The sequence below is a fragment of the Drosophila kikkawai genome, chromosome 2L (genome assembly GCF_030179895.1).
Source record: "Drosophila kikkawai strain 14028-0561.14 chromosome 2L, DkikHiC1v2, whole genome shotgun sequence".
Classification (NCBI taxonomy): domain Eukaryota; kingdom Metazoa; phylum Arthropoda; class Insecta; order Diptera; family Drosophilidae; genus Drosophila; species Drosophila kikkawai.
This window is the reverse complement of record NC_091728.1, coordinates 31,487,790-31,505,997: the sequence shown is the minus strand read 5'-3', so window position 1 is coordinate 31,505,997 and position 18,208 is coordinate 31,487,790. Positions and strand designations below refer to the sequence as shown.

General features: G+C 44.7%; 1 protein-coding gene and 1 long non-coding RNA gene across 2 annotated transcripts; one reads left to right on the top strand and one right to left on the bottom strand.

Moving 5' to 3' along the window:
* Positions 1–835: 835 nt before the first annotated feature.
* On the bottom strand, positions 836–1,397 carry LOC138927917 (uncharacterized). The gene is made up of 3 exons (XR_011444376.1): positions 1,237–1,397; positions 963–1,157; positions 836–905 (listed from the first exon to the last, which is right to left on the bottom strand). It is a non-coding gene; the product is annotated as an uncharacterized lncRNA (long non-coding RNA).
* Positions 1,398–8,118: 6,721 nt separating this feature from the next.
* Positions 8,119–11,206, top strand: LOC138928665 (uncharacterized). The gene is made up of 3 exons (XM_070286103.1): positions 8,119–9,075; positions 10,821–10,985; positions 11,102–11,206. The coding sequence occupies exons 1-3, from the start codon at positions 8,119–8,121 to the stop codon at positions 11,204–11,206; spliced, it is 1,227 nt and encodes a 408-aa protein (XP_070142204.1).
* The last annotated feature ends 7,002 nt before the right edge of the window (positions 11,207–18,208 follow it).

Genomic DNA, 18,208 nt, shown 5'->3' with positions numbered 1-18,208 from the left:
AGCGGTGAGTCCGTTCCGATCAAAATCGGCCGGCCCTAACCTAAGTGGTCGGAGGCATATATTTTCGCCGCCAATCCTGGCCGTAGTCTCTTCTCCTGGGTTGTGCATGCCTCTTATCAATAGCCATTGATTCTCCGCAGCCGGAAATATGAGATATTGTGCATAAAACTTTGTTAATAGTTGTTAGTGTTTGATGTATTTTTTTTGTAAACTCACGTATCGCCGTAATTTGTCCTCTGCGTTGTCGTAGTCCCTGGGTCCGGGATTTGTGCAACACAAGGGTCTGGAAACAATTGCTTGGCAGCCTTGGCGCGAGCGCATCCCTGGCTGAGGCCACGCTCTCGCCGGGAGCAAGTGAGGTGTTACCTGTGTTACAAACACGTACTCTGCCATGTTTATATAAGCATACCTGGAATCGAAATATTATAATGTATTAAAGCGAAATGAATCGTAAATAAGTGGTATTACCTGGGGGAGATGAGTCGGTCGCCAGACCGCCTGGAATAGACTCCGGTCCGCCGGAGAATGGGTGATGCCCCGAGATGACAAGGAGGCATCACTGGAGGGGAGGGTGCGTCGTGGCGTTCACATCTAAGCCACCAATTCGTCCAATTTGTCGTCCAAATCTTTGTTTACATTTTTAACGTAGTGATGTGAGTTTTGTCAGCGATAGTGTTAGTCGAGACGTCCGATATTTTGTCGGTATTCGATTGTGCGGACTGCGGGCATCGGGTCGAACCCGCCCTGGGCCACTCTGAGTTAGCCCGGCATTGCCCTGGCAAAAAGCAGTTCCGTTACAAAATGTTGTTTTTGTTTGGATTAATTATTTAACTTACTCGTATGTTTTCAATGCGCTTGTTCTCCGCGTCTCCTAACTTGCGTCAGGGATTTGTGCAACACGAGTTCTGCAAAATTAAAGAAACGGCTTAGAAGAAATTGGATTTAACTGAAAGCATACTTACCCGTCCCCATTATTTCTTTTGGAGCTCCAGCAGGGATAATAGGCAGGAATAAAAAGGGAATCCTAAGAGCCAGCTTCTGGCTATTTTCTCTAGCGGACCGCCGCTTCTTCTCCGCTGCCGCAGTTTTGGCGCGAGCGCATCCCGGGCTAGGGTAACGTGTCGCCGGGAATGAGTCCCATTGGAACTCAATCATGCCTGCCAATGTTAGCAATAAGTACCCGAAATTTATAATGAATTAAAGCAACCAAGATGAACGTTGAGTAAAAGTATTTACCTGGGGAGATGGGCCGGCCGTCAAGCCGCCTGGATTAGACTCCGGTCCGCCGTAGATGGGTGGTGTCCCTAGACACACCGGAGTCACCACAGTTTGGGCGGGAGAGTCGTGGCGACTCCATCAATGCCACCATTTCCATTCCACGAAAAGTCGTCATTTTTATATTGTTTACATTTTTGTGCTAGAGATGTGTTTCTTGTTAGTGAGGAGATTTATTTGAGACGTCCGATTAATCGGTGTTGGAGGGGGGCGGCTCTAACTCTGAAATGCACTCGAAATAAGAACACGTAGAACTTTCGGGTTTTTACGCGACGTGCGTCGGATGTCTTTATTGAATCTGAAGTGAATTGGTACTAAATATACAAAGGAAACTTATGCTAGGGAGAGCGGATTGGAAGCTCTAGGACTGGAAGTCCGAAGGAAGAGGGAGAGAAAAGGAGAGCGTTCGGGATCACACTGCCTCCCGAAATTGAGCGCCTTTCTGGCGTGAACAGCAAGCTTCCATGAAATCTTTGCCCAGCACAATATGACAGCCCATAGATTCATCAGCAACTACAATTAATTTAAACCAAATCTTTATTTCTTTTTTAATATAGGAGTTGAAGAAGAATCGATCGGTTGTGCTTTGTTTCGCTCCGCAGTTGTTTTTACCTATTACAACAAACCAATTAATATAAATTACTTGGTTTCATTTATAAACACTTTAACCTTCTAGTGCCCAATTTTTTTTTTTTTTTTTAATTATTTTTGGATTCAGTATGTATCAAAAGTGAATGTTTGTTTTGGAAAAAATTTTACTTTTGCTCGGATCGAGTTTTATACGACTAAAACCTTGGACCGCATGAAGGCAGTTCTGGGAAGATAGACCAACAAAAAATTAGGTAAAAAATTTTTTTTGTTTAAATGTTTATTATAAATGTCATTAAGACTGTCAGCAACACAGTACAATTTTTTGTTCTAATTTTTTTCGAACTTAAAAAAAAAATATTTACATGTTGTATTTCCTACAAAATAATTATTTTGTCCGATTTGCACAAATTTTCAACTTCAAATGAATACAGCAGCTTGCGCTAGCTCTAGTATGTATTCCAAACGCAACGAACTTAATTTTTGGACTTTCCTGAATTAGAAAAAACATTGCCCGTCTAGAGGCGGTCTTGGGCACTAGAGGGTTAAGTACCTGCGTGTTCAGTATCCTATGGTAATTGCAGTTAAATCAATCTGTAAAAGTGAATCAAGATATTAATTACAAATTGTGAAAAGTTAGCTTTGTTACACATATATTCGTACATATGCACTGATTAATTCGCCACAAAACAAATACACCGAAACCGATACACCAACACACCAAAATCACTACACTCAACAACAAAACAAAAGAAACTGAGAAGATGTCTACGTCCACTGCATCCAAACGCCTTCGCAGCAACGCTGGAACCGCAAATGACCGCCTTTCCGATGCCCCCTCGTCTCAGATTGTGGATCTGCTTAAGGTGCGCTTCCAGGAGCAGACGGATGAGATAACTGCCTTTGTAAGTGAAACGGAGAAACGCATACTAAGTATTCTCTCGGACAGACTGGATTCCATTGCGGGTGAGGTGAAGCAAACTGGAGAGCGTGTATCTCGCCTTGAGCGAGAAGTAGTGGATCTACGCTCGCAGCGGAAACAGCTGAGTATTCTTGTTGACCGTCTCAGCCAGGAAGTCGCTGACATGCGGGTGGTAAAAGAAAGAGTGGGAGGTGTTGAGGTTAAACTGGCTGCTCACCATGCGGCTAGCAATGCGCTTGACCTTCGCATACATGGAATCCCATACGTTGAGGGTGAAAACCTGAACACTATTTCACACTCTGTGTTTTTCACTACACTTAACCCCACCACCGCGGGTTCGGGACATGTTCCGGGCCCGTAAAATACAAAGAACAAATGTCGACCCGGTCATTATTGTTAAGTTGGATAACTTGCGAGAAAAGATTGGGCTACTGAAAATAATTGCAGCGTACCGACGGGAAAATAAAATGCAACTGAGCTTAAAACACGTGGGTATCGACTCTAATGCTCTGATCTATGTAAATGAGCAGCTTTTAAGAGAAAATTACATCATCTTAAAAGACGTGGCCTTGTTCATGTTCGCTGTTATGGGAGCGAGAATGCGCAATGCATAGAGCGCATAGAAGAGCTTAACTTGATGTGCGATAAAGAACCTCCTCTCTCTTCCTCCCGCTCTTCACAACTCCCCACTCTAGCCTTGGAAGATGGACCTGCACAATCGGAGAGCTTTCGCTCTTAATTATGTTCGCACTCTTAATGTTTATTTAATTGTTAGGTTTTTCTTTAAATTGTATCAGTAAATAAGTTATTGTTTAATGTTTAATGTCTTTTGTAACACTGAGTTTGTGCCTCATAAATGGCATGTCCCAAACTATGTGGGGTAATGTAGGTGGTTTCATGATCGGTAGCATTTTAAGAGTCTTAAGTAATCATAAACAGGGCTTAAAAGTGGTTCAAATGAATGCACAGAGTCTCTTAAGAAAAATTGATGAGTTTAGGTATTTGTTCGTGAAGTCTAACGTAGATGTGATATGTGTATCTGAAACGTGGTTTATGCAGTCTGATTTATTGATTAATTGTGATGGTTATAATGTCTTTCGTTCTGACCGTATTGGGAACGCTGGTGAAGTGGCCATAAATGTCAGCAGCAGTCTTAACTGTGAGGTCAAGTGTAAACAGCCAAACGATAGACCCATCGAATATATATTTTTGGAGGTAAATAGTATGTCAAAGAAAATAAAATCCCTTATCGGTGGCATTTACCGACCTAACCGAACGATTGAATACGCACCTTTGATAGCCACTATCCGTGAGATATCTACTGCCTACACTGACATTATTCTTGCAGGTGACTTTAACAGTAACGTCCTTAATAATAACCACCTAATAGATAGCTTTGAGGCTTTGGGCCTTTATGCTGTCAATTAATAAATGCCTACTCACTTCACGGACTCCACTGATACCCTTCTTGACTTGTTCTTTTTAAATGACCCTAGTTTAATTCTATTGTATGACCAGGTCCCAGCACCAGTTTTCTCGAAACATGACCTTATATTCTTGACTTATGACGTAACTTTGACCCATAATGTTAACTCGTTCAGCTTTAGGGACTATAAAGGCATTAACGCTTTGGATATCCAGAGCGAATATAGTATGTATAACTGGTCTCCTATTTATCAATGTTCAAGTGTTGAGTCTCAATTAAATGTCTTAAATACAAAAGTAATAAATATGTTTAACAAATGTGTACCTGTCAAAATAAAAGTTATTAAACCAAGGCAAAACCTTTGGTTAATAATGATATAAAAGAACTGATACATCAACGAGATATCGCGTACAGGAAATGGAAGCGGTATAAGACTGACCATTTTTGTACTTTGTATAAAAAATTAAGGTGCAGAGTTACAAAACTTATAAAGGCTGCCAAAGGTAGCCATAAATTTGAGAATGTCACTTCGTCAAAAAAGACCTGGAATGAACTCAAAAAATTGGGAATCTTTCAGGCAAACAAGCAATAACCATATTGATGTAGAGAATCTATGTCAATCGTTTTCGCAAATCGATGTACCTGAAGCAACTCATTACCAGTACCTAAACAATATATCTTGCTGTGATAATAGTTTTAGCTTTATGTGCGTCGATCAATGTGATGTTTTAAGGGGGTCTTCTCATTCAAAACCCGTTTTTTTGAGCCTTTTTAAAAAAATTCTTATTTGAAAACGCAAAGAAAAATTGAAAACTTTTTTTATTTATTGTATTAAAAATTGTTCAAAGTAAATAAAATAATTATTTTTGCTTCGATACGAGGGTTGTTCAAAGAGTAATGAGACTTCAAACTTGGTGGTGATAAAAAAAGGTGTCGTCGTGGCGGCCACGATTCAGGGTCTCCAAAGCGTCCGAAATGAAAAAAAATGGGGTTATAATCAGAATAGATATAATTTTTGATTGACGGAACAGATTTTTTTTTAAATTTTTTTAAACAAAATAGCGGCCATTCAAAAAAAATTTCAATTTCGGGATTTTTTTTTTTTTGTAGTTTAGTGTAAAAAAAAAATAGAACAAAAATAGAAAAAAAAAATTTTTTTTAATCTGTTCCGTCACCCAAGAATGGTGACAATTCTGCGTCGATTCCACTTTGTTTCATGAAAATCGGTTCAGTTGAACTGGAGATATCATGGCCGCCAGTTCGAAAATCGTGGTTTCGAGATAAACGCGTTTGAAGTTTGAAAAAAGCTCATTTTGCGAAGACCTTGCTTCACAAAAAAGACTGTATCTTCTAAAGTATTTCGAATTTCTAAAAATCCTTTTGGGGACATATACACAACACACCAAGCTATAAATAAATGCAAAAAAAAATCTAAAAAAAAGTTGCCCAATGAGAAGACCCCCTTAAATGGAATCCTCAAAGTAAAACCGAATGCTAAAGGTTTGGATAATGTCAGTTCCAAATTCTTAAAAATTATTATACTTCTTCCACACATAACATACATGCAATTACTACTTCGACTATGCCCATAACTTGGAAAAAGGCAAAGATTATTCCAGTTCAAAAACCAAATAAGGAATACAGACCCATTTCAATACTTCACTTTCTTGCTAAGGTGCTTGAAAATTTAATGGCGCAGCAGATGTTGAGATAACTTGAAGATAACTCCCTGCTGGCGCACAAACAATCTGGGTTCAGGAAAATAAGAAGCTGTATTAGCGCAATAACGAACATTGTTGAAGATATTCGGAAGCAACTGGACAATAATTGCGTGACGTTTTTAACTCTATAGGACCATAGTAAACCATTTGTCTCGGTGAACCACTCTATTCTCTGCTCTAAGTTAAAAAATCTCTTTAATTTCTCGGATACTGCAGCTCGATTTATTGAGTCATACCTTAGTGGAAGGTCACAGGCAGTTGTCCCTGGCACTCGCATGTCTAGCTGTAGATTGCTCACCACAGGGATCAGTACTTGGCCCTTTGTTATTCTCTTTGTATGTTAATGATTTACCTAGTGTTCTGTCTGACTGTGAAGTCCATATGTATGCGGACGATGTTCAAATTTAACTTTGTTATTCTCTTTGTATGTTAATGATTTACCTAGTGTTCTGTCTGACTGTGAAGTCCATATGTATGCGGACGATGTTCAAATTTATGTTAGTAGTCCTGGTAATCAGTTAAATGTTTGTATTAGTAAGAACAATAATATGCTCATGAAATTAAATGACTGGGCAACATGCAATGGATTAAGCATCAATCCGAATAAATCCAAATGTTTAGTAATTTCCAAGAGACCACTTGATACTGGAAACCTTCAAAATCTGGTCATAAATAATTGAACTATAAAATACGCCACAAATGCTAATAACTTTTATTACTTTTATTAATACTTTTAATAATACACTCTTTTCACGCCAGAAAGGCGTTTAATTTCGGGAGCCAGTGTGATCCCGTACGCTCTCCTTTTCTCTCCCTCTTCCTCCGGACTTCCAGTCCCTAGAGCTTCTAATCCGCTCTCCCTAGCTTTAGTTTCGACTTTGTATTCAGTACCGATTTACCTACGATTTAATAAAGACATCCGACGCACGTCGCGCAAAACCCCGTAAAGTCTACGTGTTATTATTTATCGAGTGCATTTCAGCTTAAAGCCGCCCCCCTCCAACATTTGGTCCTTCGAGCCGGATTTCATCCACCAGCAGTTCCGGTGGCTTTAACACCGCACCATATAAGTCCATTACATTATTGCTGCCGGTCATACAGTTAGGTTTTGCGAAACTCAATTCGTCTTAACATCTCTGTATGATTATTGTCTAAATCCAAGTCCAATTAATCCGACACTACGGCAGCATAATACCTTCCAAAAATCCAAAATAATTCGGTATTCATTTTCTACATTTGTGCCAAAATCCAAAAGTGTGTGTTTAAATAAATAAATAAATGCAATAGCCACAGTGAGAATTTAATTCCAATAGTTCTCAATTCCTCTTCGTTAACTGTGTTCCCGCTAGCATTTATTTACATTTACATACATATTCAATACAGTCTGTTCGGAGCAGACCGCCGGCACCTAGTCACGCGCGCATAGGTGTGCCGCTGCACCTGCAGCGCTCTTATGTTTTCTCTTTCCACTCTTTCCTTATCTCGCCTAAGCTGTCGCGGTAAACTACAAAACTACATTTGTCATCCCACATGTATATATTCTGAAGCCAAGCTTATACATACACACAGTCTGCAGCTCCGAGTAAAGAACACAAACATTAAACACGGCTTATATTAAATTACCTATCGTGCGTTTTTTATTATAAACTAAAGGGTGGCAAATTCGTTGTCTTCCCCATAAACATTTTGGTGACCCCGACGTGATATTTATCGGAGTCTGCATTTCGGTTTCGTAATTGTTTAATATCGTTTAAACAAAACGCTTGTTTGCTGTCGTTTGCGGGCATTCGGTCACAAACACACAAACATACATACAAACAGTGCGCAGCCGGCCGTTTGATTTTTTGTACATTTCGCGCTGTGAAAAATCAAAACTGTGTTGTGCAAATAATTTGACATAAAAGTGAATCGAATTGAATCGTTTTTTATTAGCGCATAGTGCATATATATATATGTACATATAGCCACCGCCATACATACATACATTCGTTCGCATATATTCGCTGTTGCTAAGCAGGCAATTTACCGGCAAAAACAACAACAACAAGTTTAAGGTTCCGTTGCATTTCGGCGACGCTTGTAACCTCTACATTTTCGCGGTAGAAAGCATAGGGTGTTTCGTGCCTCTGACGCGGTCAGACATTTTAAATTTATTTTATTTTTTTTTCTCGTGATCGAATAAAATAATGTCTGATACGGAAAATTCGGTTCGGGCGCAAAATGAAGCCCCAAGTGACGTTGACTTCTACCGAGCCAAAGCCCAATCTATTTTGCGGCAAATGAACTCGATGAAATTTTATTTAAAGGCTGATTCGGTTAATCAGTTTGATGAAGCTGATTTACTCGCGCGAATGGATTGGATCAACTCCTTAAACCAGGCATTTGATGCTGCGCAGACATCGTTGGAGCGACTGGATTTTACGGAGATTTCGAGCGACCATCGGATGGAATTTTCCGGAGTTTCCATGGATGTAAAGGCGAAACTAAGCCGAGGCTTAGCTGCTCATCGCAAGTCGCAATTGCCGGCTTCAATCGCTGCCAATTCAACATCTATTGACATGACTAACAATCCGGAACTTTCTTTTAGATCGAGGAAGCCTCGGTTGCCAAATCTGGAAATTGCTCGGTTTCATGGATCCTATTCGGAGTGGCCGGATTTTCTAGCGACGTTCACTACGGTCATCGGGAATGATGATGAGCTAACGGATATTGAAAAGTTACAATACTTGCGGTCGAGTTTAGGCGGCGTGGCTTTGGAGACCATACGCTCGCTCGAACCCTCACATGCAAACTATCATAAGGCTATGAATTTGCTGATGAATCGATTCGATAATAATGTTTTACATTTTCAGGCACACGTACAGGCAATATTTGGTTCAAAGGGTGTCGAGAAGGGATCGTCAAAGGGTCTGCGGGAGCTCAGTGATTGCATGAATTCACGTTTACGAGCAATTCGAACCCTGGCCACTACGCAACAGATTTTGGATGGGCTTCTAATACACATCGTCACTCGAAAGCTGGATCATAGGACGCGTGAAAAATGGGAAGAGGATTTATCGATCACAGAGCTGCCTACCTGGGATGCTATGGAGTCGTTTTTGGAGAAGAGATGCAGGATGATGGAAAACTTGGATCAAGCCTGGGTAACTCAAACACCAGGCCAGCAGGTGGGAAAAAACTTGCGCACATGTAATCCAAGTGCACTTATTGCTTCTGCCACTACCTCAAGTCATCAGATATGTTGCGATGCAAGAGATCATTATTTGCCAAAATGCCCTCGATTTTTGAATTTGAGTCCGAATCTTCGGAATAGAGAAGCAAAGAAGTTGCACCTTTGCTTAAATTGTTTGCGCAAGGGGCATAGTTTGCAGCAATGCAAGTCGACTCCTTGCAGATATTGTCGCATGTAGCATCATTCATTGTTACACATGAACCATGACCCATCCGCACCATCCATCTCATTTGCATCTCCATCAATCTCTCATCAATCCATCGATCCATCCTCGAGCTCTCAGCCATTGCCATCTACGTCAGCATCAGCATTAGTATCATGTTCGAAAGCATCATCTCATCCTGATCATCACTTAGCAAGCCCTCTACCCAAAGCCTCAAATATTATGCCAAATGACTACGTGTTGCTTCCGAATGCTATTATATACGTGAGAAATAGAAGTGGAGCATTTATGCCTTGCCGAGCAATTTTAGATTCTGCCTCGCAGCTAAGCTTCATAACCTCTCGCTTAGCTAGTCAACTAAATTTGAGTCCTAGCAAATCGCAAATCTCGATTGCTGGGATAGGAGAATCTTCCATAATTTCGGATAGGGCAGTCGATATTGTTGCGCAATCACGGGATGCCAGCTATCGTGCGTCATTAGCAGCTGTTGTGACTCACAGTATCACGGATTATCAGCCCCATTTCAATATAGATGCAACATCATGAAGAATTCCGCAGAACATTTCGCTCGCTGATCCTTATTTTAATCAATCGCAACGAATTGACCTTTTGCTTGGCGCTGATTTGTTTTTCCAAATAATTTCCACAGGAAAAATTCATTTGGACAGAGTAGCTATGGTGTCGCGGTAAACTACAAAACTACATTTGTCATCCCACATGTATATATTCTGAAGCCAAGCTTATACATACACACAGTCTGCAGCTCCGAGTAAAGAACACAAACATTAAACACGGCTTATATTAAATTACCTATCGTGCGTTTTTTATTATAAACTAAAGGGTGGCAAATTCGTTGTCTTCCCCATAAACATTTTGGTGACCCCGACGTGATATTTATCGGAGTCTGCATTTCGGTTTCGTAATTGTTTAATATCGTTTAAACAAAACGCTTGTTTGCTGTCGTTTGCGGGCATTCGGTCACAAACACACAAACATACATACAAACAGTGCGCAGCCGGCCGTTTGATTTTTTGTACATTTCGCGCTGTGAAAAATCAAAACTGTGTTGTGCAAATAATTTGACATAAAAGTGAATCGAATTGAATCGTTTTTTATTAGCGCATAGTGCATATATATATATGTACATATAGCCACCGCCATACATACATACATTCGTTCGCATATATTCGCTGTTGCTAAGCAGGCAATTTACCGGCAAAAACAACAACAACAAGTTTAAGGTTCCGTTGCATTTCGGCGACGCTTGTAACCTCTACATTTTCGCGGTAGAAAGCATAGGGTGTTTCGTGCCTCTGACGCGGTCAGACATTTTAAATTTATTTTATTTTTTTTTCTCGTGATCGAATAAAATAATGTCTGATACGGAAAATTCGGTTCGGGCGCAAAATGAATCCCCAAGTGACGTTGACTTCTACCGAGCCAAAGCCCAATCTATTTTGCGGCAAATGAACTCGATGAAATTTTATTTAAAGGCTGATTCGGTTAATCAGTTTGATGAAGCTGATTTACTCGCGCGAATGGATTGGATCAACTCCTTAAACCAGGCATTTGATGCTGCGCAGACATCGTTGGAGCGACTGGATTTTACGGAGATTTCGAGCGACCATCGGATGGAATTTTCCGGAGTTTCCATGGATGTAAAGGCGAAACTAAGCCGAGGTTTAGCTGCTCATCGCAAGTCGCAATTGCCGGCTTCAATCGCTGCCAATTCAACATCTATTGACATGACTAACAATCCGGAACTTTCTTTTAGATCGAGGAAGCCTCGGTTGCCAAATCTGGAAATTGCTCGGTTTCATGGATCCTATTCGGAGTGGCCGGATTTTCTAGCGACGTTCACTACGGTCATCGGGAATGATGATGAGCTAACGGATATTGAAAAGTTACAATACTTGCGGTCGAGTATAGGCGGCGTGGCTTTGGAGACCATACGCTCGCTCGAACCCTCACATGCAAACTATCATAAGGCTATGAATTTGCTGATGAATCGATTCGATAATAATGTTTTACATTTTCAGGCACACGTACAGGCAATATTTGGTTCAAAGGGTGTCGAGAAGGGATCGTCAAAGGGTCTGCGGGAGCTCAGTGATTGCATGAATTCACGTTTACGAGCAATTCGAACCCTGGCCACTACGCAACAGATTTTGGATGGGCTTCTAATACACATCGTCACTCGAAAGCTGGATCATAGGACGCGTGAAAAATGGGAAGAGGATTTATCGATCACAGAGCTGCCTACCTGGGATGCTATGGAGTCGTTTTTGGAGAAGAGATGCAGGATGATGGAAAACTTGGATCAAGCCTGGGTAACTCAAACACCAGGCCAGCAGGTGGGAAAAAACTTGCGCACATGTAATCCAAGTGCACTTATTGCTTCTGCCACTACCTCAAGTCATCAGATATGTTGCGATGCAAGAGATCATTATTTGCCAAAATGCCCTCGATTTTTGAATTTGAGTCCGAATCTTCGGAATAGAGAAGCAAAGAAGTTGCACCTTTGCTTAAATTGTTTGGGCAAGGGGCATAGTTTGCAGCAATGCAAGTCGACTCCTTGCAGATATTGTCGCATGTAGCATCATTCATTGTTACACATGAACCATGACCCATCCGCACCATCCATCTCATTTGCATCTCCATCAATCTCTCATCAATCCATCGATCCATCCTCGAGCTCTCAGCCATTGCCATCTACGTCAGCATCAGCATTAGTATCATGTTCGAAAGCATCATCTCATCCTGATCATCACTTAGCAAGCCCTCTACCCAAAGCCTCAAATATTATGCCAAATGACTACGTGTTGCTTCCGAATGCTATTATATACGTGAGAAATAGAAGTGGAGCATTTATGCCTTGCCGAGCAATTTTAGATTCTGCCTCGCAGCTAAGCTTCATAACCTCTCGCTTAGCTAGTCAACTAAATTTGAGTCCTAGCAAATCGCAAATCTCGATTGCTGGGATAGGAGAATCTTCCATAATTTCGGATAGGGCAGTCGATATTGTTGCGCAATCACGGGATGCCAGCTATCGTGCGTCATTAGCAGCTGTTGTGACTCACAGTATCACGGATTATCAGCCCCATTTCAATATAGATGCAACATCATGGAGAATTCCGCAGAACATTTCGCTCGCTGATCCTTATTTTAATCAATCGCAACGAATTGACCTTTTGCTTGGCGCTGATTTGTTTTTCCAAATAATTTCCACAGGAAAAATTCATTTGGACAGAGTAGCTATGGTCCGTACCGCTACGGGTCTTATCAAGAGAGCCGTCGCCAAACTAGCCGCTCTGCCCATCGACTCCGAGATGGTTGGAACCGTACCTCTTCCAACGGGGGGAGTATGTTCGGAGCAGACCGCCGGCACCTAGTCACGCGCGCCTAGGTGTGCCGCTGCACCTGCAGCGCTCTTATGTTTTCTCTTTCCACTCTTTCCTTATCTCGCCTAAGCTGTCGCGGTAAACTTCAAAACTACATTTGTCATCCCATAAACATGTATATATTCTGAAGCCAAGCTTATATATACACACAGTCTGCAGCTCCGAGTAAAGAACACAAACATTAAACACGGCTTATATTAAATTACCTATCGTGCGTTTTTTATTATAAACTAAAGGGTGGCAAATTCGTTGTCTTCCCCATAAACACAGTCCACTCCACAAAACTACAATCCCTGTCAACATTGACATTTCCCCAAATCGAGAAATTATATCCAAATAATTTCTACACAAGATCTACGGGTTCCAAAATTCATAAAGTGTTTGTTTAAATAAATGCCTAAGCCACAGTAAAACTTTCCAATTACGAATTATTCTTAATTCCTTCTCGTTTACTATGTTCCCGCTAGCATTTATTTACATTACATACATACTACAAATACAGTCCACTTCACTCCGAAACTTACAAATTTACAACAATAACTGTCCGCAGCTACTAAAATTACAAATTTATTTAATTCGTACATATATTTGTTGTTTTTTACTCCCTCGCTCTATCCTGAGCTGCAATACGTATTTACATACATACATAATCGTCTGCATACGACGCTCCGGTATTTGGCAATTTTTGCCGCCTCTCCTTATCTCCGCTATTTTTCACTCGCATACAGCAAGTGCAAAAATATACACACGCCGCTGCGGCGGCGCCAATTAAAAAGGGGCTCTGCGGACCGAGAAGGAGCGGTATAACTCCCATCAGGCATCCGCAGGGGGAAATTCCCGCGCACCGAGGGACCCCACCAAGAGCAGGTGCGATGAGCAAGGAGAAGCTGCCAGCAGGACGGGATGACGAGACCCAGGCACTGGCGGTAGCGAGAGCAGAGGAGGAGCTGCTGCGTAACTTTCAGCGTGTAAAGCAGAAAGTACAACACTCGCCTCCAAAGACCACGACCGAGTCGCACCCGATGTCAGCACCACCGGATGTGCATGGCCCGGTGTTCGTATTTGGCGATAAGGAAGAGGAGTCGGCCACCCCAAAAAGAAGCCGCGATGCTGTGAGCCCAGACGGAAAATCCGACGGAGCCAAAAAGCAGAAGGTCGAAGCTAGCGTACAAGCCCTGGTTGAGAAGCTTAGAACGATGCTGGATGACATGATCGCGAAGTTCACGGACACCAAAAGCAACAACAAAAAGGTAGTCCGTCACGTCACGCAGAGCACAATAGACTCGATGCTGGCCATGAAAAAGCTACAGCTCGAAATTGCAGAAGCGATTCCCGACGCCCACCCCGAGCGCACCACCCTATGCGCAAGCCAGCAGACAACCCCGACGCTGACTGGCACGAAGCATGCAGATGCACCTGCAGGTAGGCCAGGAAAGCCAGCTTGGCAACTTGTTAAGGCCAAGCCCAAGCCAAAGAACCCTCAGACCAGAGCTGAGACCAGCGTGCGGGAGGAAGATCGCGCACCACGCACTCCGATGCCAAGGAAACAGCGCTCTGACGCTATTCTAATCAAATGCAACGAAGGATCCTACGCAGACATGCTGAAGATCGTAAAAACCGAGCCCTCCCTACAGGGACTCAAGAATAGCGTGCAAGGTGTGCGAAGGACAGCTAATGGCGGGCTCCTGCTTAGGATGCCAAATGCCCCTCGATCCAGCTACGCAACAGCTACAAGCTGCCATAAAGACAGCCATCTCCGGCAAAGCGGAAGTGACTGTCATGCATGAAACAGTCCAGGTGGAGATTCGCGACCTGAATGACATGACCAGCGGAGAGGAGGTCACCGTGGCCCTTTTCGCTGGCGAAGAAGGCGACATTCCAGGCGACGCTGCACCCAGGATGCGGAAAGCATTCGGCGGGACTCAGATCGCTACGGTCAACCTTAGACCTGAGCATGCGCGGAGGCTGCTGGAGAAGGGCAAAATCCGGATCGGTTGGGTCGTCTGCCGCATTAGACAGAAGACAGAACCGAAGCGCTTCTTTAAGTGCATGGGCTTCGGACATAATGCTGTGAGATGCCGAGCCCCGGAAGCAACAGCCAAGACCACGCAGGACTCCTGCTTCAAATGCGGAGGCGCTGGCCATAAGCACAAAACATGCCATGGCAAGCCTAAGTGCATTTTATGCACCCGAGCGGGTAAGACCGCGAGGGACGCGGAGGACGCGACTCTGAGCAGGTCCTGCCCAGAGTACCAGAAGGCCGCCAAACACATGCAGAATGGTTAAGTTTCTCCAACTTAACCTCAACCACTGCAGAGCAGCCCAGGACCTCCTGTCCCAAACGGCTACGGAGCTGAAAACGGACGTCGCTATACTAAGCGAACCGTATAGGGCAAAACCTGACGGTGTGTGGCAGCAGAGCACCGACGGCGGGGCAGCCATCTGGAGCTGCGGGCAGCCTGCGGGCCATATGACGCAGAGAGCGTCGAGACCTGGCTACACCAGGGCCAAGATCCATGAGGTGACCGTGTACAGCTGTTACCTTGCTCCGAGCATGCACAAGACGCCTTCCGAGATGTGGTGCAGGAGATCGCACAGGACGCTCGTGGAAGGTCGCCTGTATTAATCGCTGGGGACTTCAATGCATGGTCCACCGCTTGGGGGAGCTCGAGGACAACGCAGAGGGGAACCATCCTCCTGGATGCCCTGGCCACTTTGAATGTTTGCCTCCTCAATGACGGTAACAGGTGCACCTACAGCAAAGCAGGCAGAGAGTCAGTCATCGACCTGACCTTTGCCAGCCCGGAACTCACCCGGAACAGCCAATGGGAAGTCACGGACCTGCTAACATACAGCGACCATGCCGCGATAACCTTCAAGACGATGCACAGCCAGCAGCGACTTCCTGACCGGCAAACTGCGTATAGGGTACACACCCTAAACGTAGAAGTGCTTCTAGCCAGCATGGATTGCAACGCCATCATTGGGGATGCAAATAGCTGTGCGGATGGGTTATCTGCCAGGATCAAGGCTGCCTGCGATGCGGCAATGGAGAGCTCCAACAGGGGATGTGGCAGGCGACCAGTCCCGTGGTGGAACCAGGAGATAGCCACAGCCCGAAGCGAGTGCCTCTCAGCAAGGCGGAGATGCCAGCGAAACAGAGGACGCCCCCTGCAAGGGATGTACGAGTCCATCTACAGGGAGAGGAAGAAAGCCCTCAAAGTGGCCATCAGGGCGAGCAAAAACAGGTGCTTCCAGGACCTCTGCGACGCGGCAGACCAGGAGCCGTTCGGCTCGGCCTACAAGATGGTAATGGGAAAGCTAATCAGACAGCCGACACCAACCTCCCATGAGCAATTGGGAGCAATAGTTACCACGCTGTTCCCAGCCCAGCCGCCCCTAGTGCTTCCCAACGTGACCGTGGGGGAACCAATCCCCATTGATGAAGAGGAGGTCCTAAGCGCGCTAACCAGCTGCAAAGCCTCCAAGGCCCCTGGACCAGACGGCATTCCAAACGCGGCCCTGCTTGCGATAGTGAAGTCCCACCCAAAGTTGTTCGCGGAGGTGTACAACAACTGCATCGCCGAACGGACCTTTCTTACAGGCTGGAAGCAGCAAAGGCTTGTACTCGTTCCGAAGCCGGGAAAACTGGACGACGATCCATCTTCATACCGGCCCCTCTGCATGCTGAACTCCCTCGGAAAAATATTCGAGCGGATTATATGCAGCAGGCTGGAAGCCGAAATCGAAGAGCGCGGAGCCCTATCCAGCCACCAGCACGGGTTTCGTAAGAAACGCAGCACTATCGATGCAATCCGCGAGGTAACGCAGCTGGCAGAAAATGCGATTGAAGGCGAAAGATGGCAAGGAGGCACCAAGAAATACTGCCTTGTGTGCACCCTGGACGTCAAAAACGCCTTCAATTCTGCAAACTGGAGCCGAGTCCTCCAAGCACTCCAACGGGGCGGCATATCCGGATACCTTGTACAGCTGATAGCCGATTACTTCAAAGACCACGTCCTGCAATACAAATCGGACGCCGGAAACCAGGAGTACCAAGTAACAGGAGGCGTACCCCAAGGCTCAGTCCTCGGGCCAATCCTATGGAATGTCATGTACGACGGTGTACTGAGGCTGAATCTGCCCGAAGGCTGCTCTGTAGTGGGCTTCGCAGACGACATCGCATTGGTCACTGTGGAGAAGCACCTGGCTGATGTTTCCACAAAATGCAGCCTTGCCATCGACATGCTGATGTTCTGGCTAGCGGACAACGGACTCTCGCTTGCCGAACACAAGACGGAAGCAGTGCTCATCAGCAGCAGGAAGGCCGTAGAGAAAGTGAGCTTCCGTGTCGGGTCGACCACCATCGAGTCCTGCCCAGCGGTCAAGTACCTAGGCGTCCAGATCGACCACAGGCTAAACTACAAGAGCCACCTGGAGTACGTAGCGGCCAAGGCTTCCAAGGCCACTGGCGCCATCTCAAGGATGATGGCCAACACACGAGGCCCAAAGCAGCACAGCCGAAGGCTAATAGCAACCGTGGTGATGTCTACCATCCTATATGCCGCGCCGATATGGGCGGAAGCTATGTCGACCGCGAGCTACAGTCGACAATGCAAGATGGTATATAGACGCTGCGCACTGCGCATCTCCAGCTGCTTCTGCACAGTATCGGAAGAGGCCGCACTGGTTGTGGCTGGAACAATCCCAATCGACCTACTGGCAGCGGAGCGCAGGACTGGCAACTCGGGTAGTGGAACTCAGCGGAGCAGAACCATCTCCCTATGGCAAACGAGGTGGGATAGTGCGAGCACTGGACGGTGGACGTACCGACTCATCCCCGAACTGGAACCATGGCTATATAGAAGACACGGGCAGATGGATTTCTACACGACGCAACTGATTACAGGCCATGGATGCTTCAAGGCATACCTCCATAGATTCAAACACGAGGCTGATCCCTTCTGCGATTACTGCGGCAGCGGAGTCGTCGAGGACGCAGAGCATGCATTCTTCTCATGCTCACTATTCAGCGCGGATAGAGCTGCCCTGGAAGCAGCAACGAGCTGTCGTCTTACACCGGAAAACATAATCGGGTGTATGCTGGAGACGCCGTCCAATTGGGAGGCGGTTACGAACATGGCAGCAACCGTATTGAGAGAGCTGAGGCGCCGGGAGAAGATCCGACGCATGGACGGCGAACGATGAGCGGCACCTGACCGACTGCCGCCCCGCGAAGTATAGCTTTGCGGCAGTCCCGCGGGAGTGGACCTTTACTTTTCCTTTCTTTCTCTTACTTTTCCTGTTTGTACATATCGATATCAATAATAACAAAAAAAAAAAAAAAAAAAAAAAAAAAAACACGTATTGGTTCCGAAATACAGCACCGGTCAATCAAATAAGACCAGACAAATAAAATAATTTTAAATTATTTTATATTAAAATTCCAACTAACCGATTAAGTTAGAAATCCAAGTGTG